At 28.6% G+C, this 26,968-nt stretch overlaps 2 protein-coding genes across 4 annotated transcripts; one reads left to right on the plus strand and one right to left on the minus strand.

Moving 5' to 3' along the window:
- Positions 1-1,635: 1,635 nt before the first annotated feature.
- LOC149891610 (uncharacterized) lies at positions 1,636-2,404 on the minus strand. The gene is made up of 3 exons (XM_090080566.1): positions 2,245-2,404; positions 2,023-2,148; positions 1,636-1,850 (listed from the first exon to the last, which is right to left on the minus strand). Exons 1-3 carry the CDS (start codon positions 2,297-2,299, stop codon positions 1,699-1,701), a joined length of 333 nt encoding a protein of 110 aa, XP_089936692.1. The 5' UTR covers positions 2,300-2,404; the 3' UTR covers positions 1,636-1,698.
- A 2,242-nt stretch (positions 2,405-4,646) lies between these two features.
- LOC145181542 (uncharacterized) lies at positions 4,647-22,093 on the plus strand. Of its 3 annotated transcripts, none has more exons than XM_090077633.1 (31): positions 4,665-4,818; positions 5,151-5,206; positions 5,296-5,349; positions 5,524-7,977; positions 8,867-8,967; positions 9,334-9,579; positions 9,756-9,980; positions 10,131-10,298; positions 10,608-10,779; positions 10,879-10,931; positions 11,015-11,084; positions 11,557-11,699; positions 11,882-11,924; positions 13,439-13,707; positions 13,977-14,061; positions 14,174-14,517; positions 14,739-14,982; positions 15,764-15,931; positions 16,446-16,562; positions 16,655-16,696; positions 17,471-17,675; positions 17,842-17,986; positions 18,073-18,166; positions 18,257-18,427; positions 19,199-19,400; positions 20,055-20,152; positions 20,246-20,403; positions 20,529-20,655; positions 20,784-20,864; positions 20,941-21,345; positions 21,573-22,093. In XM_090077633.1, exons 2-31 carry the CDS (start codon positions 5,155-5,157, stop codon positions 21,761-21,763), a joined length of 6,927 nt encoding a protein of 2,308 aa, XP_089933759.1. In that variant the 5' UTR covers positions 4,665-4,818; positions 5,151-5,154; the 3' UTR covers positions 21,764-22,093. The 3 variants fall into 3 exon arrangements, with proteins under 3 accessions (XP_089933761.1, XP_089933759.1, XP_089933760.1); XM_090077634.1 differs by having other exon boundaries at positions 5,524-7,731; XM_090077635.1 differs by lacking the exon at positions 5,524-7,977 and having other exon boundaries at positions 4,647-4,818.
- Positions 22,094-26,968: the final 4,875 nt, after the last annotated feature.

Here is a 26,968-nt window from a genome sequence, read left to right on the forward strand (position 1 = left end):
TTTTTTAAAAGTTGACAAGAATTTTGATTTTATGCACAAGGAATAGAATAAGGGGCGGCATAGTAAAATTAAAAAAAGATATGGTGGTAAAGAACTGAAAGTTTAAACTACGAGCTAAAAATATTTTCTTTAAAGTTCACACTTTTAATCAATGATTTGTTTCAAATCACTAGAATTTTGATAAAAATTTCAAAGAAGAAGAAAATAGATAAAATCGTTTATAACCTAAGGTGGTATATAGAGATATAATCACATAAAAATATAGTCTGTTTCAAGGCCTTCATTAATTTTATGTATTTAAAATTTGAACTCATCTTTATGAGAAATAATTTCAAGTTAAGGATAAAAATGTGTGTTAAGTGGTTGCATTAAGAAATACAAACTAAATCTAATATATGAACTTCAATAAATACGAATTCTCTCAATACTAATTTTTTATTTTATCTAAGAAATTTTCGCTAGATTATTGATACTAGCATCTTCAGCTTTAATTACAAATTATTAATAAGTTAAATTATAAACTTTAATGGTAACGTCACTTTTTAATGGCTTCTTTAAACTTCGCCTTAATTGGGCTTCTTTAATATTACGTAGGTATAAAAAATATGGCGTCCAGAATTTCGTTTTTACATATTGACCGTCATCTAAATTCATACCTCCATTTTTAGGTCCGCATTTGTTGAATTGAATTTCGATTGCCTCTCGAACTTTTCTTTCAAAATTTTTGGGTTCTACTTTCAACGTCTTTACTTGATCCCATTTTATATTACATGAACATTTAATTTTATGATATATTATTTAATGATTTATGATTTATTATTTAATTTTATATATATTATATATATATATATATATATATATATATATATATATATATATATATATATATATATATATATATATATATATATATATATATATATATATATATATATTGAAGCTAGAAGTCTATCAGATCAGATCTAAGGAGATTCAATTGGAAAACTGAGGAGATCAATAAACTAATCTCCTCAGTTTTCCAATTGAACGCATAGTAAATGAGGTAACAAGGGTTTCAATTGTGGTTTAGGGGGCTGAGAAAGAGTCGGGTAACAATAAAGTTCAAAGCAACGCGTAATTCATTATATTTTAGATAAAACTAATGCTGTGAGGCTCAAAACTATCTGACTAAACTAAAAAGTTACCTGGCTAAACATTCAATGTTAAAATAAAGAGAATTCGTTATCAGTACCATATAGTCAAATACATAAGAAAATGATCAGCCGAACCTTGATTAAAAATTTTTGAAGAATGACCCACCTCGGGGTGTTCAAGTAACGGCAAAAAAATACCTGAGCAATTTTAAGTTGTTTTTTTTCTTTCAAATGACTTCAACAGCTTAAGTAATTTTAAATAACTTTATTTTCCAAACAATCAAATATTATAAACATTTTATTGCGTAAGTAATTATTTGCTTCATCATCAGTTGAAGCAGAAACATACCCCTGGACTTTTTATAACTTTTTGTGCCACTGGACTTTTTATAACTTAGTAATAACACAAAATATTGCGACAGTTGAGATTAGACATTCTTTTTTCTGCCGCTCTTTAAAAGATTTTGTAGTTAGAGTTTGAAATTAAAAAAATTTTAACAAATTAAAAATGCTTCTGATCTTTTATTCTTTTATTTTTACATTCAAATTTCTGTATATAAGACAATTAAAGAGCTGACTTGCTCAGGGCTTTTTTAAGTTTTCTCCTGAGCCATATCCTTTTCCATCCATTCTTAAACTTTTCCTTGAGTTTCCTGAGTTTATTCTTCAGCTTGGCCCATTTACCATCGGGAGACGCAGGGTCTGATTGGAGAGCATCTATTTTTGAGAAAAAATTCCAAACGCAAGAGTTAAACTATTAAAAATGAACTATTAAATTTGAAGAAAACATTGAATACAGCGTATTGACTTTAAAACAAAGATTTTAGAGTTAACACTCTGCATACAACTTCGTTGACATTAAAGTTTAAAGCAAAATTTGATGTTTTACCTTGGATTACATAGCTTTCATCATCATTTTCTTCCTCGTCTGCATCTTCTTTTTCGATAGCGTTCGCTAGTCTAGAGAGCATTGCTTCAGAAAGGCCGTCATCATCAAAATCAATGGTTTCACTCTCTAAAACAAAATTGAAAAATTGAAACAGTGTTAAACTCTTACTTATTTCCACACAAAAAAAAGCTTTCATTTGCTTCATGATCGCTAACTACGGACCTGCATAGGAGAATACGAGAGTTACAAGTAAGCACACAAGCATCAAGGCCTTCATCTTCGCATGAAACTTCTGCTTGGTTTGTGCATTTATATTAGTTGATGTGTTTTTTCAGGCATTAAAAATAGTAAACATAACAAAATAAACTTTTAATTTGAAAATATTTCAGGGCGATCGAATTAAAGAAATGTTGAAAAGTGCTGACGGTTTGGAAAGAATTCTAACCTCCGTCCAAATCATAAGCATTAGGAATTCTTCTCCTCTGTCTAGTGACGTAGACGCAAATATTTACTCTCAAACAGTTTTTTTAATTTAAACTTGTGACAACAATGAAATTGTCAAGTAAACTCGTTTGAACTGTAGAAAACATTTGTTTTAAGACAATTTATTTTGCCTTGATCATTAAAAAATCTTTAGAAAAAAAAATTTTTTTTAAGATAGTTGGACCTTGGTGAATATGCGGATGACTTTTTTATGGGTTGGACTCTAAAATAAAAACATTTTCCGCTAAAGAATATTTCACGAAAATTTCATAAGTATAAGATTTAGGACATAAAGTATTTAAATTTACAATTTTTAGAATACAATCGTCAAAAAACGATAAAAAATGACTTTAGACTGAAAAGGCACATTTGCGACAAATAGAAACCACTTTTAAAAACTGACAGTTATAATTAAGTTACGATGAGTTTCGATGAAGAAAAATGCGTAAAGCAGGAAATACGTAATTTTTTCAATAAAAAAATTTAAATTGAATGTTTTTTTTTTAAAAAAAAAACGCCATCTGTAAATGAGTTTTAAAAGCTCTTAATATTTTTTGATATGTTTAACAAATGTTAGCTAAAATTTGTTTTTGTTTTTATTTAAAAGGCAATGAAACCAATCAGAGAAAAGAAATCAAAAGGGACTTTTTTATTCATCGTTCTATTATCACTTCAGATTTCTAATATTAGACGTACAAAAATATTAAACTTTGAGAATATCATAAGAGTTCTTGTCACAGCCTTTCGACTGTTTTAGAATGTTTCATTTTCTGTCTCTAATGTCTTAGCGTGTTGTGCTCTAATTTCGATCAAAGTTCGTTTTTTTTTTAAATGCATAAAAAGCAGAGAAACAATATGCGAACACGAAAAACGATATACACTAGTACTGCTTTTGTCAAAAACTAAAAACTGTATTTGGTCTCAACCATCGTTTTTAAGACCTCATGTGAAAAATACAATGACCCAATCACGAAAGTTTAAGATAAAAAGTCAAGAATTAGGAGAAAAGCAAATGTCATCATTATTGCTTCGTTAATAATCGCCTAACCATTGTAACACGAGTGCTTAAACTGCGAATATAGAACTGGTAATAGATTGAGAGTTTTTAGTCAAGCTGTAACAACTTATTCCAAAAACTAGCTTTAAAAAAAAAAAAAAAAAAATTCGAAAACAAACAACAATAACAACAACAAAAACAATGATATGGTGTTATTATGGTGTGGTGTTATGATGATGTGGTGTTATGATGGTGTGGTGCCATGATGGTGTGGTGTTATGATGGTGTGGCGCTATAATGGTGTGATGTTATGATGGTGTGGTGTTATGATATTTATGCTTAGCCTCATTATATTGCATCCATGAACTAAACTATAAACTGATTACTACATTAGTTGTTGAAAGTTTAAATCTTTTGCATTTGGAATCAAACAGGTCCTTAAAATTGATGTTCGTAAATATATAATATATATTTACGAACATATAATATATATTTACAAACAAATTTTGTTTAATAAGAAAACTCGGTTTCAAGGCTTCCAACCTGACAATAGACGCACTAAGAGATTAAAGGAGTTTTACAAAGACATTATTCTTAAAGTTAACAGTTCGCTTGACGAATCGTTTGACGTTCGTTTGACAAATGTTTGTTTAAAAGTCCATAATAGGGGGTTTTGTATCTGTTATCGTTTAACACAAATTTGAAGCTGTAAACTGTGTATTTGCAAAGTTTGGCTTCTCTAGAAGTTTTATAAAAAGAAATGTGGAATAAGTTTTAGACTTTTTACCAGAAAAAAATTCTGATATTTAGGTTTTAAAAGTTTAAACCATAAAATCTAAAAATCACGAGTTCAATTTGTAAATAATATTTAAGTAATAATCTTTAACTTATAAAACGTTATTAATTACAATATTTAATCGAAATAAGCAAAATATTTTTAAATAATTATTTTCACAAACTGCAACTTTATATTAACAAAATTATAGAGACCAACCTTTTATTTTTTTTATGTTTATTTTTTATTAAAAGATTTTTAAAGCAATGGATCAGTTACATACTATTTCGAAAATATACCGCATGTGATTTTAAAATAAATTTTGCGCACTTCGAGGGGCAGCCACTGTTAAGATACATTGAAAGCACAGTTGGAAACCTTTTTTCCAGTTAGTGAATGCTCACCTTCTTTTCCAACGTTTTTTATATTTTCGTTTTTGTTTTGGTCCAATTATTCAATGAAACAGATTTAGTGATGGGCACCAAACGTGCGTTTTACTGAAAAACAGAAACTGTTGAGGAACTTGATTTAATTTTATTTTGTAGGTTTTTTTCTATCAAGATTTAGTTATTGGGAACAAATATTTTATTCATAAACAAACCGTAGAAACGTGGTAATAAAATGCATCTCGGTCGTAAAGACCGACACTAATTTTTTAAGCATCAACCACGTGAAACTAGGTCGAAAGTTAAGACCATAAATTTTTTTTTTTTATTTTAGTTTCATTTGATCTTTTAACAAATAAAAAAATTATTTTTTAAAAAAAATCACATGAAAAGTTACACTTTTAAACTTTTAAATTTTTAACCGATAAAAGTCGAGACAATTTAAACTGCAGTAGTGTAATAAAAAATATGTTTAATTTATTTAAAGAAGAATGAAGTGGACTGCAGCATTTATGTGTCTTTGGTTGGGGTTCGTAACTTCAGGTATAACCCTTAGTTTCTATCATTTATGTAATTGTCGAAAGTTTCAAGAAAGAAAAAAAAAAAATTTAACTTCATTTTTCTGTTTTTAGTTCTTCGAGCGAAAGTTTCACACGGTTTTGAACACAATTCCGTTTTTAATGAAAGTGAGCGATATATATTTTTTTAAAGTTGTGCTTTACATGTAATTAATTTGTCACCTTGATAATTATATACCTCTATTAAACTTTAAAAAAGCCTAAATAAAACCGGGAGACAATTATTTACTGACGCATTTTAACAACTTTCTTTAAAAATTTATCTCTAAAATCTTTTAACAGATCTTAAGACTAACTCGACAAAACGGATGACTTTTCCCCATAATCATGATGATGATGATGATGATAATGATGATGATGATGACCAAGAAGACAGCAACCAAATTTCTAACCTATTAGATGTAGACCCAAGCGATGAAGAAATAGATGACATTTTTCAAGGGATCAGTAGCCGCGAAAACGACGACGGCGACATACAAAATGGTTACAAATACAAACTACCTATGACAACCTTTACAAAGACTATAAAGGACGATAAAAACAATGACATTTTGCCAGAAGATTTTTTAGAAAGCAGGTCTAAAGAAAATTTTGACAAAGCCCTGATTAACACCAATAAAGTCCTACGAAACGAACCTTTTCCCGTTGCCATTCTTAAGCAAAAGCAAAAGCCTGGTTTAGAAGAATTTAGAAACGACGCAAAAAGCAATGACGACGAAGATTTCGATCAACTTCGCACTTTCGTGGATAAAGATAGAGAAACTTTTCCACGTAAAGAAGATATTGATCACCACGAAGAAGAATTTAGAGAAAAAGAAAGATTTTATCCTCATAGAGATAAAACTTTTGTCAAAGAAGAAGAAAATAGCTTTCCTTATAGAAACGATTTTTTCAGTCATAAAGCTGAACTTTATTCGCAAAAACGATTTCCCCCTTATGAAGCAAATATTTTTAGTCACCATGAAGATTCACCCGAAGACGATTTATTCCACGATAAATCCGTAGAAAGTTCTGAAAAAGTACGTAACGATGAAAAACTAATGTTAATGCGATTAGGCAAATCAGGCTTGCAAAATTCTATAAATGTAGCTGAAGCTAATTTTCTGCCTTTAAAAGATCTGCCCCTGTCTCTACTAACTACAGGAAAGAATAACTTTAAAACGGCAGATGACGAACTTAAAACTTTTGGAGACCGACAGTTAAATGACAGATATGAGCATCATTTAAACCAATTAGATGATGACGATAAGATGAAGGTTTTTTCCTACAACTCCAGAAAGGACGTCAACCATTTTCAAAAAGAAGATGGGTTGGATTTTTTGCTTAACCACCCTTTAAACTCGTTATCTTATCATGAAAGCAGACATTTAAACAACGACAATAACTATCTTCAAAAACCGGATTTCATAGGAAGTTACGGTTTAAATAATGACCAAACTGAAAATGAATTTATCCAATCAAATAAATATAATCACGACTTTGATGAAATTGGTTTGTCACAAAGCATAAACAGATTGATAGATCTAATAAAATCTGAATACGACACGAGTAAGGTGAGAAAGGGTCCTGACAACGAAAATCGAAATACGTTTAATCAAAGGCAAAACAACCAAAATTATGCACTAGAACACGAGGGGCAAGTTAAGGAAAATTTGCGTTTCAAATACATGAATCAGTTAAATAAATTAAACGAAAAGTTTCATGACAACCCTGACGCAAAATTTAACGACGAGGAAAATGAGAGCAACGACAAGTTGTTAAAGAAGTTTTTTAGCGAAATAATTGGACAAAATTCAGATCATTTAAAAGGTTCACGTTTTGATGGAGAGATCCAGATAGGTAATTTGGATGAAAAAAACACTAAAAAGCTATCATCCTTTTTTCAAAATAACGATGGAGAACTTGTTGATAGAAAAGTATTTGAACCTGCTATCAAGAAAATCGCGGATGATATTACGCAGTCGAGATTAGATATTTCTCATAACATATTAAGCCAAGAGATGAAAAAGATTGCAGATAGAATTGCTGCAATGCAATTAGAGGACAAGCCCACTAATTCATACAAGTTAGACACAGCAAAACCTGAATACAGCCGTAACTCTAACGATTATTTCCATAATAAAAATGAACCAAACGAGTATTTATCTAATATGGGCCGGTCTGAAAGTAATCGGCCGTTCCGAGAGACAAAAAATTTTCCCGAAAAGTTTAATCATGACGCTGAGCATGAATTAAAATACAGGCTTGAACCGATGCGAGATTATCTTTTCCATGGAATCCAATTAAATCACCGACCATTTGATTTGTTGCAAAACGAGAACTCAAACAAATATACAAGAATGTACAATAACGGATTAACAACTGGCGGCAACATAAAAGATTACGAAAGAGAAGGCGATATCTCATCAAGAAACTTTAATCAGCCAACGTTAAGTAAAGTTGATGCTTTCAGATTCTTCAAAAACCAAGATAATGCGTATAAGTCTTTTGGTGAGTCCCTTAATCCAAAACACCAATACTTACACGGGTCAAAAATTACTGCAGCAAATATAATAAGTGGACCAGCATTAAAAAACTTCAACAAAAACCAAGAAGAAAATGATTTCCTTATAAGAAAAGATTTAGACGCCCTTAACGAAAAAGAAACGAAAGTAGCTGCTTATGAAGCATTGAAGGACGATGAAATTCTTAAAATCGCACAAAAGATTGCCGATGATAGTCCGTCGGACAAAACAGGTGCAAAACCAGAAAAAATCTTTATAGCGTTTTTGAGATTTTTCCATATTACCATATTCAAAATGGGTTTATAAATTTTAAATTTTGTAACTCAAGGTATACAATTTTCCGACATTTTGTATGCAGCAGTAAGATCTAAACTGTTATCTGTTCGAACGGTATGTATCATGGTATCATTTGTTACAATTTAAAGTATAGTTTTTTGACAAACTGACCTTTATCTAATGGCGGCTACTTTTTGGGCTTAGGGTTAAAAGTAAATGAAAGGATATTTCGGTACCGAATTAGACAAAAAATACCCAGGCTATATGTCCATTAATATAACGGTGACGTAAAGACTAAATAAACATTTTCAACATTACGTTACTTACAATAAAATTCTGCGAATTTTTTAAGCAGAAGGGTACTTGCAAGCCGTGTAAAAAAAAAAAAAACAAAGGAAAAATAACAACAACAAAAAAAAAAAATAACAAAAAAAAAAAAAAAAAAAAAAAAAAGAAAAACAAAGAAAAAAACAACAACAAAAAAAAACAACAAAACAAACAAACATAACCTGCATTTATTTTCGTGAGAAAGTAAAAATAGGTTTTAAATGCCTGTATAATAAGCATAAAAAGTTATTATTGTCTTTTGTCTTCATAAAAACTTATAATTGTCTATTCATAAAATTTATAAAAGTTATAAAATTACATTAATGAATTAATAGCATGAACAAAAAAGACTCTATGATCAGAAAAGGAGTTGATTACAAATGATCTTTTTTGTTGACTGTTATTAACTTTTAATCTTAATATTATTATTTTTTTAACTTAAAAATATATAAATTCTAATTATATAGGTAAATTAAACATAATAGAATCACAAAGAATTTAAACTTTTTTATTTAAAGATCATTTAAAAGCTGATGGGAGTAATGAGTTTGAAAACACAGATCGAAAGAATTTGGTTCCCAACACAAATCAACAAGAAGTTGCAAATGATAAACTGCCAGTGAGTTTATTTTGAATGTTCAAAAAAAGTTTCTTTCATTTTTTATCAAATCATTATTAGCAATCAAATATTTGTTGAAAATGGTCAATACCAAAATAAAAAATGTTCAGGAAAAATACCTGAAGTACTTTGTCATACAGATTTAGACAATATTCCTGGACTGGCTCAGTGTAAACCTGAACCAATTCAGGCTCTAGCATTTTTTCTGAAACTTTGCTGAAGCTGTGTGGCACAAATTAGTTCAGGTCTTTTGCATTAACTTTTTTTAGCAAGTTGCGAATTATTTGTGTCAAGTAAATAATATTGACCAAACATTTTTAAATAGTTGTTTCATACTGTTAAAAAACAGTTTTAATTTTGTTTCAGCAATCCAGTGAGCTTTCATCTATAAGTAATGATTTAAAAAAGGTTCCTTCAGAAACTGAACTGAAAAATAAGATAGACAAGGGTTCAACACAAAACTTTAACCATCCCAACAATATTCGGCGAAGACAATATGTCTCTCGAGTTCCTGCAAGTTTAGAAATAAACACAAAAGAATCAAAAAGATTTCATATACATCATATTGGAGATTATATACAAAGACCTGATCTAACAAATAACAGTATTTCGGTTTGTTTTTGTTGTAATTTTATAGGTGCAGGTAATTTAGATTTGCTTAAGCTTATTTTAACTCTGAGTGAGATTTTTATAGATATTAGTTTTAAAAAGTGATATTATAACTAATTTCTAGATAACTGAAGATATTGGAATTACATAATATACATGATATTATAACAAATTTCTAGATACCTGAAGATATTGCAATTACAAACAAGATCATAGACAACTTAAGCTCTGGTAAAGACATTAAGCATGTAGCTGGTGTAGACCATGTCCGTGTTAAAGGTCATTATGGGCCTTATCATTTTGATGAATCAGCAGGAAAACCATATCGATATGGTCAAAGACCATATGCTGGTCATTGGAAAAAGTCAACCTCAATAAAAAATAACCCAAATGTAAAAGAAAATGTGAGAGTTTGCCAATAATTTAAATAATGGCTGTACCCATACTTTATTAATATTAGCTTTCAACAATTGAAATTTCTGTATATAGTGGTATTTTTTATACAAAAATATTGTTTTTATTATTTTTAAATTCTGAAAACATTTTTTTATTAGTCCATACAAAATGGTTTGGTAAAAAAAACAGAAAAAAAGTATGCAAATTTGGACAATGTTTTAACTGCGTCTAAAAGAACTGGTAAAAATTCTAAAAATTTGACTGATAATCGCCGTCATTTAGGAGATCACTTTCAAAGACCAGATTTGGCATTTAATGGTATAACGGTATGTTTATTGTTAAAAAGAAACAAAAATTAAAATAAAATAAAGAAAAAATAAAAAATAAATAAATTTTTTGATGCATTTCAATAACTTTAAAGTCTGTTAAATTAAATTTTTTGTTCTTTGCAGGTAAAATAGTCTTCATGGAGTAATAAAGTAATGAATATAGATAATTGAATATATTAAATAGATAAAAAGTATAAAAATCTAACTTTTAAAATTATTATAAAAAATTATAAAAATAAAATATTATTTACAATCAAGTTTTAAGAAAATTTAAAATGTAAGCAGTAAGTTAAATTATTTTTACAGATCCCAGAAGATATTGCTATTACAAATAAGATTATTGACAATTTAAGCTCTGGTAAAGATATCAAACATGTAGCTGGCATTGATCATGTTCATGTTAAAGGTCATTATGGACCTTACCATTTTGATGAATCAGCAGGAAAGCCTTATCGTTATGGACACTATCCATCTAAAGGTAAATAGAAGAAGAACTTTGTGTTTAAAAATAGTACTATAGTAAATGAACAGCCGAAGGATAAAGTTACTAATACTCAGATAAAATCTTTTTTCAAAGATAAAAATGTGTATCACCAAAACATATACAATGGCTCACTGGATCAAATTGAGGTAATTTCTTTAAATCTAATATAAGTATTTCTTTTTTTAACATTTTATTTCTGTTTTGAAATAATCAAAAGCCTACTTTTTAGCCTCATTACCATAGTTCTTCACAGAAGATTTCAGATGATGAAATTTACCATCCATCATATAATAAGAAAAGTATGAACTTTTAGTTCTTCCAATAATAAAAAAAAAGTTTTTCCATATGAAATTTCTTTTTTAATTAATTTTTCTAGCTGTTAAATGAAACTTCTAATGCTATTAAAACTTCTGAATGAAGGTTTTCATTTTGATTAAACGTTTTCTATAAATATGAAGAAAAAAAAAGATTTTGGTTAAATGATAAAAGTAATTAGTTAACAAAAACTTAGTTGAAATAATTGTTTTTAAAAATAAACAAGTAATATTTACAAATGTATATTTTACCCATAAATAGTCAGTCACCAGCAGCGTTATTTACTTCTTAATTATCAATACTTGTTTTATGTTTTTTGATGCTCACAAGGCTGTTGATCCTTAAATACTCAAGAGATCTTTTTTTTCAGTTCAAAGTTTGAATAATTTAATATATTTTACAAACATAGTTTTGTTAAACATATGTTATATCTTTATATTTTTTACAAAATTATAGACCAATTAAGCAAAGGTAATGACATCATAGATGGTGGTGATGTTAGGAAACCTTACCAGTATGGTTCTCGGGCTGATATTTTGAAGAAAAATTTTATGACTGATGTGGAGCCATCTTCAAATTATTTTACCAACAGCCAAAGGGTTAATTTTTATGATAATGATTTTCTTTAGTCTTCTTTTAACAAAAAGATCCTTTTTTTTTTTTTTTTTTTAAAAAAAATGAAAATTTTCAAAATGTTCTAAAGTAATTCTAATATTTAACCAATATTTTTTGTTTTTTTTTGCATCTTGTTTTTATTTGTCTTGTTTTTTATTCATTGTAGCATCAACTTGGTAATTCATCGGTTGCTAACAATCTAGTAATTAGTAAGTTTCCATGAAGTAAGCTGTTCAACAGACTCTAAGCATTACCCAGTTCATCTTGTCTTGTTCACTTAAAGATTTATACACATTTTGTTTGTTGTATCCACAAAAGATGTGTGAACTTTGTGTTATATTCTGGCATAAACAATATCTGTACAGTTTTTTTCTGGTACAAAAAATGTTTTTTCCACACTGTTTCTTTCAAATTATAAGCTTTTTAGTAAACAGTATTTAGATTTGTTGAGTTTAGATTAGTCCAGAATCCCTTGATTCCTAAAAAACTTGTTTTTCTAAAAGTATTCAGTATTTTTTACCACATTACTTTATTGAAAACAAGAGGACAAATATAATTACTCTAAACAGGATCATCTAAAGGTGATTTTGGAAAGTCCATCTGATCTATGATGTAAAAAATTTTTTTTGAGATTTATAGAAAATGACAAGAATGAAGTTAGACAGGTATAGTTTTAATTCTGAAAAAAGAAAGTAAAAATGTAATAATAGATTTAAAAATGAAAAATCTTTTTTTTGTTGGTTAATACATCTGTTACTATTGTTTCTGGCTAATGATAAAATAGTATTACATTTTTTTTCTTCCATTACCACATAAGAAGTCAGAGGAGCCAAATAGCCTACAAATGACTAATGGTTGAATATTAAACAGTAGAAGTGAACCACAGCTGCTGCAGTTGAATTTAAAAAGTTTGAGCCAAACTTTAATGGTTAAAGTGGTTAAAAATGTAAATATTACAGTTACAAAAAAAGTATTAAAAAATAATTCTTTCAAAAGAGTTTTAGAAATGTTTAATAATATTACCCCCCCCCCCCCCCAGGTACAATAAATTTAACTATTTTAACTAAAGTTTCTTACCTTTAAAGGGTGTTTGGTTATTGTACACTTAACTTTTTAATTCATGTTTCAAAGTATAGCATTTTGACCATATTTCTGAAAATCAAAAATTTTAATTATGACTCCTCAGAAATCATTCAACCATCTGCAACCTTAGTTTGTCTGTTATTAAAGCTTAGATATGTCTCTAAATTAATTAGATTATTTGTACAACGTTTTCAAGATTATTTGTAGTACGGCTTCAAATGATCCCCATTATGAAATGACACTAAGTCATACAAATGTTTTTTATAAAAGTAATTTTGGATCTAAGAAGCATAAGGATTTAGTAATTTAAAATGAAATAGGTTTAAATCTTTTGGTTAGAATTAATAATTTCATTCATTCCTTCTTATTATTAATTACATTATTTTTAGACTTAACACTATCCACACTTGAAAAAGGACAGATATTTATTAAAATGATGTAACATATATAAATGAAAAAAAATTGCATTCATAGATTATCATCTGACATTAAAACAACTCTATTAAGATAAAATCAGAGTCATGCAAATAAAACCCAGCTAGTAATTTGAAGATTATGCTACTTTTAATACCTATTCCTCTGACAATCACCATCTCAACTCAAACTCTCTATATTTTGCATACTTCTGTTTTGCATTTAGAATCAGATGATAAAAGGAAAATTGTTTTTAAGAAAAAAAAGAATTCAACTAGAAGGAGAGTTCTTAATCTAAATGGTCTATCCAACTCCAGATATCAACTTGACAAAGTCAAGAAACTGTATTCACATGATCACATTTTTAAGTCAGGAAAACCTCAAAGACTTGACAAAAAGAGCAGTATTAAACTAAACCGCGAAAGTAATGCATACAGAAGACAGCTTTTTGCACAAGTTCAACACCCTCATCATCTTGTGATTGATAATGTCCCTGTAAGCATGTTTCTACTTTAAATTTTATTAATTTTTTTTTTCTTTTTAAATAACAAAATAATATCTTTTTATATTACTTCTATTTTTATAATGGTTTTGCTTTACTTATATTTGTAAACTAATCTCTGGAAAAGTTTCAAATGTATGTAAAGTATATATATATGTTTATATGTATGCATATATGTTTGCTTAAAGTTTATCTAAATCGTAATATTGCACTTTAAGCCATATCATGCATACTAATTAATTACATTTTTCATCATTGTTAGATTCATTATGGTGGACACAGATTAGGAAGCAGTGAACCAGAATATGTTTTGGATCACAACTATGCATTCCCAGCCAGGTTTAGAAGTGAGAAAAAAACATTATAGAAAATACTTTCTGTTGCTTTTTTTGTAAATAATAATTTGAAGACTTAATTTCAAGGTTATAAAATTTTTAATAATACCAACCATATTTTTAGCATACGGTAGAGTACCATTTCCAATTAAAAACCTTGGAACAAAAGTGAGGAGTAAAAATATTTATAGAGGGCATTCCTTTGATCAAATATTTCAAAACATTCCAAGCCAATCTGTTTCACAGCAGATATTTAGCCACTTAATTGGGGAAAGAAATCCATACAAAGTGCAAGATACAGGTGAGGCAATAATTGCGTCAGCTGATCCAACTGCTGAAAAGTTTAGTTCTGGGCAAGATGATTATTATTATAATGGTTATGAACCAAATTTTCTAATGCCCATGGGAAAACCTTTATCCATATTAAATAAGCATCTAAGATATGGATATATTGATAATGGAATTCAGGTAATTATTTTACAACTTTATTACTACAAGTAACAAGAGTCCAATTTTTTTTAGCAATGCTTTTAAACTTTTGCTCTAAACTAAAATCAAGTGTATATTAAAAATTATTTAATGTTTTTAAAATATTTTATATTTATGTAAAGCATTTGTTTAAAATTGAGTTTAAAGTAAATATAAAACTCTGTTGTGATACAATAAAAGCATCAAATATGTTATATTAGATTCCAACTAATGATTTGGTAACAGAAAAAATCCTCAATTATTTGAGTGCTGGCTATGATATCAAAGATTCTCATGGCAACTTTATTGTTAAAGAATTATATGGAAGTGATCAAGCAGGTCAAACACCTTTTGGAGAATCACAAAAAACCAAACCTAAGCTGCTCAGTAACTCTCATAAACCTAACGGAAATTTAGATGATGGGTTTAATGAAAATTTTCCTGACATGGAACCAATTCTGAGAGGTAATTTGTTATTTAATGAAAATAGTTATAGAGTTAAAAGTATGATAGTAAAATAAATAACCTGGTCTTATTTTTCAAAAGTTGCTGCATCTAGTTTATCCAAGAGGCTTGTATAATATTTTATTGTTTTACCTTTTTCAAAAGATTTAATCAGCTAATATCCTTTTGAATCCTTAAAAAACAATTGTCATGATCTTTTTTGTGAGGCTTGATATTCTCTCTGTTTTCTCCCAAGCTAAACATTCAGCTTTATACACTATAAATATTCCTACTTCAGTTTAGGATCTTGTAAATTTTGCTTCTGTTTTTTTTTTGAATTTTAAGTTTATAATGTGACAGTACTTGTTCATCTTAGATGTCTTTTCATTTATAGTTACACTTAGACCAAAACAAACAATATTGTTATTATTATTATTATTATTATTATTATTATTATTATTATTATTATTATTATTATTATTATTATTATTATTATTATCATTATTGTTATTATTATTTTTATTATTATTATTGTTATTATTATTATTATTATTATTATTATTATTATTATTATTATTATTATTATTATTATTATTATTATTATTATTATTATTATTATTATTATTATTATTATTGTTGTTGTTATTGTTATTGTTATTATTATTATTTATCATAGATTGTTGTCCTTTGATGTTTAAACCCTTTTTAAATTTGTTTCTATCTTTATCTTTATTTATCTGTAAAAAAGATTTTACAGGTCATCAATTTTTTTTTATCTATAAATTTTTCCATTCAAACTAAGGATACCATCATCTTTCAAAACATCAAAAAACAAAGCATTTTGTTCATCCGCCTAATAAAGAGCCTGAAGTTTCATTGGATAGTGATCAAGTGATAGATCATGATGATGCTTTTAATTTTGTTCCTCTGAAAGGAGTTGTTGTGCCAGAAAAAGATGCAAGAAAGATTGGTAATATAAATAGATGTTGATATTCCTAATCTAAGAAATGTTTAGAGTACCAAAGTTTTATATAATTAAAATGGTTTATTTGTTATATTTGTTATAATTTGTAAAACAGGAAGTTTAAAAACACATTTTAAAAAATCAAGTTACATTAAGTATCAAATAGAATCTAACTTGGGAAAAAAAAATTCATAGATGACAATGATGCACAAAAATCCCATTTTAATCCTATATAAAGCCTACTTCTAAAGCAATAAAATTTGAAAAAAAAAAAATTAGAAAAAATAAAGTAGCTTTAGTTGGGTAAAAGTTCAACTGTCATCCAGAATTTTTCTTTCATTTTTTTAAAAGCAGACAAACAAACATCATAAAAAATACTTTTAGCTTTAGATAACAAAAATATAAATAAGATAAAAAATGATTAAACAAAAAAAAAATCTTAAATAAAAAACAGTACTTTTAAAAAAGGCATTTTAAATGTTTTAAATTCCTTTAAAGAAAAGAAAAATTTTTTATAAAGGATTGTATGACAGAGACTATCTTGAGAAATTGGGCGTATGGGATGATTATAAGTCACACCCTTCTACATGGATAGATGCTATTCTCAGAGACCATGATACATGGGGAACAAAAGGAGGTAAAGCTATCAAATAATTCTTGTTTGTTGTTGATAAACGAATGAATAAAGGTATGACAGAAATGCTAATCTACTGTTTCTTCTGTTCTTAGTATTTAATGCTGAAGCAAGAGGATTTAACAATACCTTAACAAGTAAGTTACTTTTACTTAACAACATCTACTTTTAAATGTTTTTATGAAACATTGAGTTTAAAGTTTTCATGATGAAAACATAATTAAAAGCAGTGCAGCTATTTTGTTAATAGCCCTAATTAATCCTAATAATAGTTAAAACCAATAATAGCTCAAGTATTATTCAATATCAGGTACTTTTTAAACACAGCACAGTTTTTTTTAAACAGAATAGAGATGGATACTGGGTTAGAGTCTTTCTAACCCAGTATCCATTTCTATTCTGTTTAACTTTGTCATGTAACCTTTTCCACATTGTTCTTATTTGTAAATACAAATAAAATCCAAAGTTTGTATTTGTATTTTTTTGTGTAGAGATAAAAGCAGCCCCTTTTTTTCAGCCAAAAAAAATCTAAAAACGAAAAAAGCAAAAAATTTTGAATTGGTTGATTTTTCTCCTAGTGGAGAACCACCTTAACAGAGCTACATTACTTTTCTGATTACTATTGTTTAAAATTGACCCAAAAAAACCTTCTGTGGTTCTGGAACCAACTCTATAAAACAAATGCAAAATAATTCCATAGTTTGTAGAATAGGGCCCTAATATCAATAAAACATCCAAAAAATATTCTTTTCAGGGGTGACACCATATACCAATAGTTGTTCATAACAATTAGTTTTGAAATCCTGGATTTATATGTTTAATTGTTGCACAATAATTATGCTAGCAAATGCATTTTTATTTAATTATTTCACAAACATGTTATTCATCAGTGATTTTTTTTATATTTGCAGATAATTTAACAAAATGCCGGGTTCCAGCAGATGTTGCTTTTTTATTTGATGGATCATTAGGCAATGAAAAAAAAGAAAAATATTTTAACAGATATATAGAGTTTGCAAAGCAAGTAGTCAATTATCATCCACCTTCAATGCAGGGCTACCATTTTGGAGCTGTTGTATACAGTGATATTGGAGAGTTGAAGTTCAACTTTGACTTGTAAGTTGCTCAATAATAATTCATCTTATATTCAATAAACTGATTGTATTTTTTTAACTGATTTTTTGTTTAAAAGTTTCATTATCTTTTCCATTCACTATTCACATTTTCATGTTTCATTCAAATAATATATATTTTAAAATGTTTATTTGATTTCCGCTTTTAGGGCTTACGATTTAACTAGTGTAATTGAAGAGTTGGAAGATATCAGAAGAACATTTACTTCATTTAAGGAAGGCTCAAGAGTTGATTTAGGATTAAAAAAAGTAAAAGAACTTTTTGAAAAAAGTGGCAGAGACTGGGTTGCGCAGGTCTGCTCTTAAAAAATCTTTTTTACGCAGATAATCTATCCAAAAGGATTTTATTGAATTCTCTAAATAATTTGTTGCTACAATAGGTATTGATTATCCTGACAGATTCAAAAAGCACTGGAGATGTTGAAGCTATTGCACAGACTTTGCGAGATTCAACAGTCAGTATATTTGTCATTGGTAAGACAAGTGTTTTGCAGTATTTGTAAATTTTAGTGGAGTTGACAAAACCAGGAGTTGTTTTTTTCTTACTATTCTTTTTGTTTTTAGGTTTGGCAAATAAAGATAGCCACTCAGATATTGGTCAAATGGAGAAGATTGCATCTCAACCCACTCAACATCATGTTTTTCAAATAGATATAGAAAAATTGTTAGGAACAACAGAGAATGTAGCTTATCCACAACATCTTGCACGTGTCATTCCTTACAAAATATGCAGAAGTAAGCAAGCAACTAATCCCTTTGTGAAATTTATTTCTAAGTGTATAAAATATTTGTATAAAATCTGTGTTAACATATTGTTCATGAAAGTTATGATTTTATAGGAGCAAGACTTTGTTTTGTGTTTTCATGCTTGTGCTATTTCTTGCTATTACCATTTTTTTTTATGATATCATTCTCCACTATTTCTGCAAAAGATTTCTTTTTAACAGAAACTGTTGCAAATAAACAAATTTGTAAAGTAAAAAACTCAACTGATTTGTAGAAAAAGTTATTTTTAATATAATAATCTTTTAATAAGTAAAAAAATGTTGGTGGTTAATGACATGTATGGTGAATAAGATCAGAGAAAAATGGTAGAAGTGTAAATGTTTATGGCAAAATGTCTGTGACTAAAAGGCATTAATCATTTTGCATCTCATCAAAGTTTTATGTTTTTTTGAATGATGAAAATGTTCTGTAAATAAAAACAAAAAATGGATTGAAAGTAATTAATAGAAAAAAAAAAGTTGCTGGTCTCAAAAAACTTTATAACCCACTATGTTTTTCAGGCATAGATGGGTTTAATGCAGTTTAAATTTATTATTCAAAGTTATTTAAAAGGGAAAGCGTGGTGAGAGTTTATAACCATACTGTTGCATGAGCGAATGTTTGGAAAAATGAGTGTTTGAATTTATTCAACTAATCCGATTGTATCTAAACTCTTATGTGTTTCTATAATAATCTTCTGTAATATGTGATATCTATAAATTGTTCATCGCTGTTACACAGTGAATTTGGCGTTTGTTGTGGATATGAAAGAGAGCGATATATCACGATTATCTGCAATAAAAGAATTTATCAAAACTGTTACATCTGACCTTGGCATGGGTTCATATGGAAATCATATTTCTGTTGTTGGATATGGTGGCAACGCTGGAAAATCAGGATGGGATTTTTCAAGATTTATTTTGTGTGGTTCCACGCCGAGCTGGTAAGACTATTTTCATTCCAATAAGTAACTGAGTAATTTAAGCTCATCTAAAAATTGAAAACCAATAAAACTGCAGTTGTTATCAAGCATGTAGGGTGGGGTGGATGGGGTTTTGAGATCAAACCACCTTTACTGTTGTGTTTTTCTCAAAAATTTGGTAATGATGTATTATGCAAAATATAAATGAGCCCTAATGAGTAATATAAAAGCCAATTGAATGCTTCAAAGGCATGAGGTGTTTCACGAGATGCTAATGAGAACCAGGTAAATAGAATGTTTATTTGTTACTCAAATTTTGTTTTACATAAAAGCCTGATAAGCAAAATGATTTTTAATAAAAAAAGATAAAAGAACTACTATTAAAAGCCACAGAAAGGATAGAAAAGATGGTAGATCGAGATACGAGATATACAACAAATTAACGACTTAAACGGTTAATAACGTTAAATATTGCAAAAATTGTTTATTGATTTTTCACAATAAAATGGTATTAAAGCCAATGAAAACATTCCTTTTTCGCTTACGCAAAATTCGATAAAATATGCCTTGTTTTTCAACTGGCCCCCTGCTTACTCACCCTACGCACCTGGTTAATTCTTTTTTTTTTCAACTGAGTAGTTACACATAAGTTTTTAAACAATTTGAAATATATAGTAACTTAGATCGTGCTGAGTACTTAAAAGCTGTTGATAGTTTGGAAAAGGAAGCAGGCAAAGAGAACGATGCTGGATCAGCACTGGAGAAAGTGTTTGGTATGATTTTTTAAAGTAGTTGAATAATATTTATAAATGCACACTTTTCCAATACTATTATCATTTTTATGTGGAATTCTAATCTCTTTACAGGTTTTTATTTTGATCACTCAAGCGATGGCCAAGAGTATTGGAATTATTTGAACGTAACTGTTATTTTAACAGACCGTAAGTTAGACGGACCTTACGAGTCTGCAGCGCGTAAATTGCGTAATCATGGAGTCATAGTACATGCAGTGGGATGGTTAGACGTACGTTGCACAGTTAAAGTTTTCAAAAATTGTTTTGTCAGATTATTTATGGGTATTAGAATAGAAAAAAGACTTTCATATACAAAATTAATAGTTGAAGTTTTTTTTGTAATTTATTATTTCAGGCTAATAAAGGTGTAGCTAGAGCCACGTTAGCTGAAGCAGCCAGTGATTCTGACGATTTTTATTTGCACACTCACACCGGCATACTCGCATTGGAAAACGTTGCACGAAGAATGAAGCAATATTTTTGTAAGAATTTGCAGCACTTTTAAATATCTCTATTCAACACATCTGATCTTGCACAACATATTTTGCACTACACAACGTGTTTTGTGATATGCAGACTGAATAAATTTGACAACGGTTTTAAATCATAGCGCTGTTGCTATTTGGTCACGAAGGTCACAAAAATAAAGTCACTGAGGGATGGGAAGAGGCTGAGCCTAAAAATGTTACAAGTAAGTTCCTTTAAACAAAAGCTGGTTGCTTTTCTATTCTGTTCGGTTTTTTACAGTGCTTTTTTTTTTCTTTTAGAAAGTTGGTCAGCAAAACGTCGAAAAGTAAAAGTATTGGGGAAAAAAAGGAACCCGTTGCTTCGTTCCTCTAAGAAAACAAAACATCGGATAACTGTTGTGCATCCAAAAAAAAACTCGTCTATGGACCTGGTCGGTTTAGGTAATATGGCCAGTTTCTGGAACGGATCAGACTCGGACGAGAAAACCTCTGATAGTTCTAGCGCTTTGCACAACATGCTCCATAAATGGAGAAATCGTTTGTTTGAAAACGAGACGCAGTATAAGGAAAAGATAAGTAACAAAACGGCCAGTTCATTGGAACCACTGTTGAACAAGGAAAAAGAACTTTTATGGAGCATTTCTGATGACTCCATTCTTAGACATAAACTGCTACAGAAATTAATAAAAAGTTTTCAAGTTAACGGTAAACATTTCAAGTTACTTAAACTCGTATAAAAATCGTTTTAAACAGGATATAAGATTAAGAAAAATCTTTAATTCGGCAGCCGTGAAAATGATCTTTACGTTTTCAAAATAAACTCGTATAAAAATCGTTTTAAACAGGATATAAGATTAAGAAAAATCTTTAATTAGGCAGCCGTAAAATTGATCTTTACAATTTTTCAAAATAAAAACTTCTTTTTGTTACAGTGAACTCGAATTCAGATAAAGATTCGCCGAATGGTTATAATTACAATGGCCATGAAGTATCTTCTAGTTCAAAAATATTATTAGAGGCATCTCCCAAAGATATTCATTCGACTGATAAACTTATTAATAAAGACAGCGATGATAAAGTCTCCATGAAAACAAAATTGGATAAACAATTTGAGGAAATTTGATGAGCTGTCTATTTAAGGAATTCTAAAAACTAAAGCGAGTGTATCAGGAGGCATAATGTTCGTTTGATTTTTTTTTTCTTTTGTACTTTGGACGTATCAAATATCAGATATTAGATATTTTTATACCCAAACAAAAACTTATTTTGCAGAATGTTTTTTCTAATAAACTTTTCTAAAAATCTCCTAGATATTACATGGCGCCATTTTTTAATGAAGCGTATTATTGGCTCAAACTTGTAGAAGTTTTACTTATGGAATTAAGCGCCTAAAAATTCTTTTATCGTTTGTTCTCCATTTTTGTATTGATTACAAAACCAATAATAGTTTAAACATATTGTTTTTTTTATATTTAAAATGTTCGGATTTTTTAAAATATTTTATTATAACAAGGTTTCACATTTAATCATCTCTGCATCAATAAATAGCAAAATATTGTCATCACAAAAAATAACCCACAACTTAGATCATTTCTAAACGTAACGGGTGATGCGGAAGTTATCGGACAAAATAAAAACGTCAATTTTAAATAAAGCATTTATCTTTTAATAAAAATATATTATTTTTTATATGAAAAAACACCACCATCTGCAACTGATCTCAATTTTGCTCTGACGCCTTTCATATGCGACTGACAAAAGTTTAAATCAATTTCTTGTAGTTTTAATTTAATGCGATCAATCAAAACTTGCTCTGTTGAAGCTTGCCAATCTCCCTCGTAAACCTTCTGTGCCAAATGTCCCCCAAAATTTTCAATTGGTCGTGCTTGAGGCAAATTTGGGGGATTGGATTCTTTATCAACGTAATAGACATATTGGTCCATCCAATTTAGAGAATCTTTAGAATAATGAGAACTTGCTAAATCTGGCCAAAATAAATAGTTAAAGTCTCCATGATACTTGTGAATAAATGGAAGAAGTCGTTTTTCTAAACATTCATTAATGTAGATTGATGAATTGATCGCTACAGCCCACAGTGGGCCAGAATGCACTTTTACTGGACAAAATTCATAACTAATTTAATATTAGAGCTATATTCACTAAAATTAGTATGAGTACTAATATGATGTCTGCGCTTTTTATGAAGGTAATATTTTTTTATTTCGTTGCTATGGATACCTTTATTTTGCTTAGCAACAACCTACTTTTGTTATCTGCAGATATTTTATAAGTGCTATATTCACTAAATTTGGCATGAGTACCAATATGAGATCACACTTCTTACAAAAGTGATAATTTTTTAAATTTAGTTGTTATGGATACTTATATTGCTTAGTTACCGGATACTTTCCTTAGTTACAAAGTGGTAAATTGATATTTGAATATCTTATCGGATTTTTGACCCACCTATATTGAATAAAAATTGAGTATTTAGGTAAATAATGTTTTAGGAATAATAAAAGCAAAAAATAGTGCAAGAAAACGTTATCAATTTTAAATTACATCAAAAAATTATAAAACAATAATATCGTTTGAACCTTCCCATCAATCATTGTAAGTTCAATAATACAATTCACTTCAATAGAAGATCCGCAAACCTCTAATAAAATCATACCCAAGCTTTCTATCTCACTTTTAATGTACTGATCTTCTTCAATCACAGATTCCTTGGGTTCCATTTTGTATGCAAATCTTATGGGTCTACAATAGGCTGTGGAGGACAACTTTTGATTTCTCCAAATAGACAGCTTTTCGTTGCTGTTGTTAAATTTAGTCAAATCCAATGCGACTAGACAAGTAATAAATAATGATTCTTCACGCTTTAAATCTCTGTTAATATCAAGTTCTGATAAATCTTGTTTATAAATGCTTGGACCAGTAGCACCATCAAAACCAGCCTTACACGTTAGTGTCATTGTTTTTATTGCTTTGTCGTTCAATATCAAGTACCTTAGCACAGGTTCCTGAACTGCACAGATTCTTTGCAAAGTATGAATCATTTAAATCTTTTAAAGGAACTGAAGCTGAATAGTCTCCACTGTTATGTTTGCAGGATAACACTTCAATTTTGCATCTCTGACATCATTGTAAGCGGGGTAGATGTTGTTTTCTTTCTCCAAGGCTCCGCTTCTAATCAATTGATAGGAAGCTTTTGTCAGACTTGCATCAATTATTAAAGCCAGTGCTTCGTCTGCTGAATATTTAGTTGCTTTATCTGTATTTGAAATATTTAAAAAGTTCTTGGCAGCAATAACAATAGATTCATCTCTAAATTTTTTATTAGCAGCAAAAAATAATTCATTGGATGAATGAGATTCAATTAAACAAGTTACTCGCCGTTTTTTAGTTTTATTAAAACTTTTATCAAATACAACTGGTTTTCGACCACGTCTACTTGCAGTTCATTGTCTTTTTTTCTGACAATTAAATATTCATTAAGTCAGTTCACAAACTTCTTTTCAAAATTTTTGACAGTATAGTTAGCAGATTTCCACTTTTTTTTAATACAAGTAAACAAATCGTTAAACAGCATGTCTAAACTCAATGTCTTTAAAATCAGCAAATTTTGGCTGAGTAAATTTCAATATATCTTCAGTAATATTTTGTTTTGAAATGCTAAGATTGTTTTTTTTGGAGAAAGTTATGAATGTCTAAGTTTAATAAAACCATATTAAATAACTATTGTAACAAGTATTTTGTATTTAAAAGTTTAATGTTATAATATATATTCCGCCTGGACTACTAATACTTGTTAGTATTTAAGTTACTACAATTGTTAGTAATTAAAATTAAAAGTAATTAAACTACTGTTAGTATAAGTAATTAAGTTACTAACAACTAACGAAAATATGCTGTTGCTATGCTATGCAAAGTAAAGTAACCAAAAAAAAATAACTTCATAAGAATTGTGAATCTCATTTTAACACATACCCCCAATATTGTGTACTTAGCGCAAGTAAAATACTGTTAAAACAACGTTAATGTAAAAATGAGTTGTTGCTATGCAAAATTTAGTACCATAGCAACCAAGTTAAAACATACATAAAATCTGAACGGGGATTTAAGGGGACGAGGAATCAATTAAAACTCAATTGAAGCATCATATAGCTCAAATAAATATAAGACAACACATGGCAAATTGTGGTAATTATTAGTTATTGTGCGGCAAAAAATAAGTTTCTTAAGAAATTTTTTTTTTTAATCTGTGATTTTCAAAGTGTAACTGAGATAACATGCTATGACAAATTTATTTCACACATTGGTTTTTCTTATCTCTAAATACTCTAGAATAACATGTACTAATTTTTTGTTTCAAAAACGTAGATGTAATTGAAATATAACACAACGTTGATGTCACCGTTAATTACTTATTTATAATTTTTTTTTTTTTTTTATTTTATCTCAATATTCAATTGCTTAGAGTCCTGGTAACTAAGGGATTTAATATAAATAAATTATCAATAGATTTCTCCTAATATATGTAGATACTAAAATTAAATAGGTTTTCAAGATTAGACAACTAAAATTTTTCCCATTTTGTCCACCTACTGGCCCACTGTGCAGCCTTGGAAGTGCGAAACAATGGCTCGGACATACCACGGTCAGATACGGCTATCCACATTAATAATTTTTTTGGAAATTTCTCTTTTCCTATAAACCGAACACTTTCTGGGCATGTCTTTTTGTTGTTTGTGTAGTCCAGAATTTCCAGGCATGTTGTCCCCTGCAAAATATTGTACTTCGAGCAAATCCTTCCTTTTCAAAATGATTTACGATTTTTTTTTTTATATATTAGGTTTATTTACAAAAAACATTTTTAGTCGCTTTCGAAAAGATTCTCGTTCAGCTACATTTAACCTCATTTTAAATAATTGTGTTTCAAATAATAAAGTTTATATTTTATAGAACGTTTATGCCTACGCATAAAACCACAAAAACTAATTATTATGCTCAAATAATGAAATTAGGATTTGTCCGATAACTTCCGCATCACCCGTTAATTCAAATACATTTTAACAATTTTCTGCATCTAAAAACGACTTGGTCAACTTAGAGAAAAAAAAAAACAGTTTGTACTTTCTTCCATTTTAAAATTTGAAAAGAAATTATCTCTACAAACCAAAATTTACGTATTGGATTTTGACCCGTTTGATCTGAAATATTTTGACTCATTTGATCTGAAATATTTTGACTCATTTGATCTGAAATATTTTGACTCATTTGATCTGAAATATTTTGACTCATTTGATCTGAAATATTTTGACTCATTTGATCTGAAATAAAAATGTTTTCATTTTTTGATCTTTTAACAGTAAGTTCCTAAATTTCCTTAGACGATTTTTGTTCATGATATTTTCCCCCATATATGCATGCATGTATGTATGCATGTATGTATGTATGTATGTATGTATGTATGTATGTATGTATGTATGTATGTATGTATGTATGTATGTATGTATGTATGTATGTATGTATGTATGTATGTATGTATGTATGTATGTATGTATGTATGTATGTATGTATGTATGTATGTATGTATGTATGTATGTTGATATATATATATATATATATATATATATATATATATATATATATATATATATATAAATTAAAAAGCATAGGAGTATTTATGTTATCGAAATATGTCGAAAGAATTTCTAAACAACAAAAGCATGGTTTAAAACATGCCGAATTTAAAATGTGATCATGAGAAAGATTGGCGTATGCCTCATGTTGTAACAAAATTATTAATTTAAATTCTCAATAAAGTAAATTACTTTTTAATAAATAAGCCTGTTTATTTATTACGCAGGTCCTCAATTCTTTCCAAAAAAAAAAAAAAAAAAAAAAAAGCAAGAGCAAGTAGAAACATTGCCATTCTACTACTGCGTCACTGAGATATAAAAGCATTATTAAGAAATACTTGAAAATTACTTTCAAACTAGAATGTTCAACTGTTCGGAGCACAACCTTAAAAAACGGGACTTCCAAGAAGACCCCCTCCACATGTTGTGCAATGCGTTAGTGTAACAAGCAACGATTAAGAAAATATATTTTATATAAAATAAAATATATTTAAGTTGAGTAAAAGTGTTTTAACTTTTATAAAAGATTAAAGTTGAATTTAAGTTAAACATTTAAATATCTTTACATTAAAATAAAACTATTTCGGGAAATATTACATCTCTGGAATCTAAAGCTGATCAAATAATAAATCCAGAAAACCTGAAGGAATGTTTTTGAGTAATTCACCTTTCAAGTTGCCATA

This window comes from Hydra viridissima, unplaced genomic scaffold (assembly GCF_058129835.1).
Source record: "Hydra viridissima isolate aposymbiotic clone 2 unplaced genomic scaffold, HvirCarnegie_v1 scaffold_2, whole genome shotgun sequence".
Lineage (NCBI taxonomy): Eukaryota > Metazoa > Cnidaria > Hydrozoa > Anthoathecata > Hydridae > Hydra > Hydra viridissima.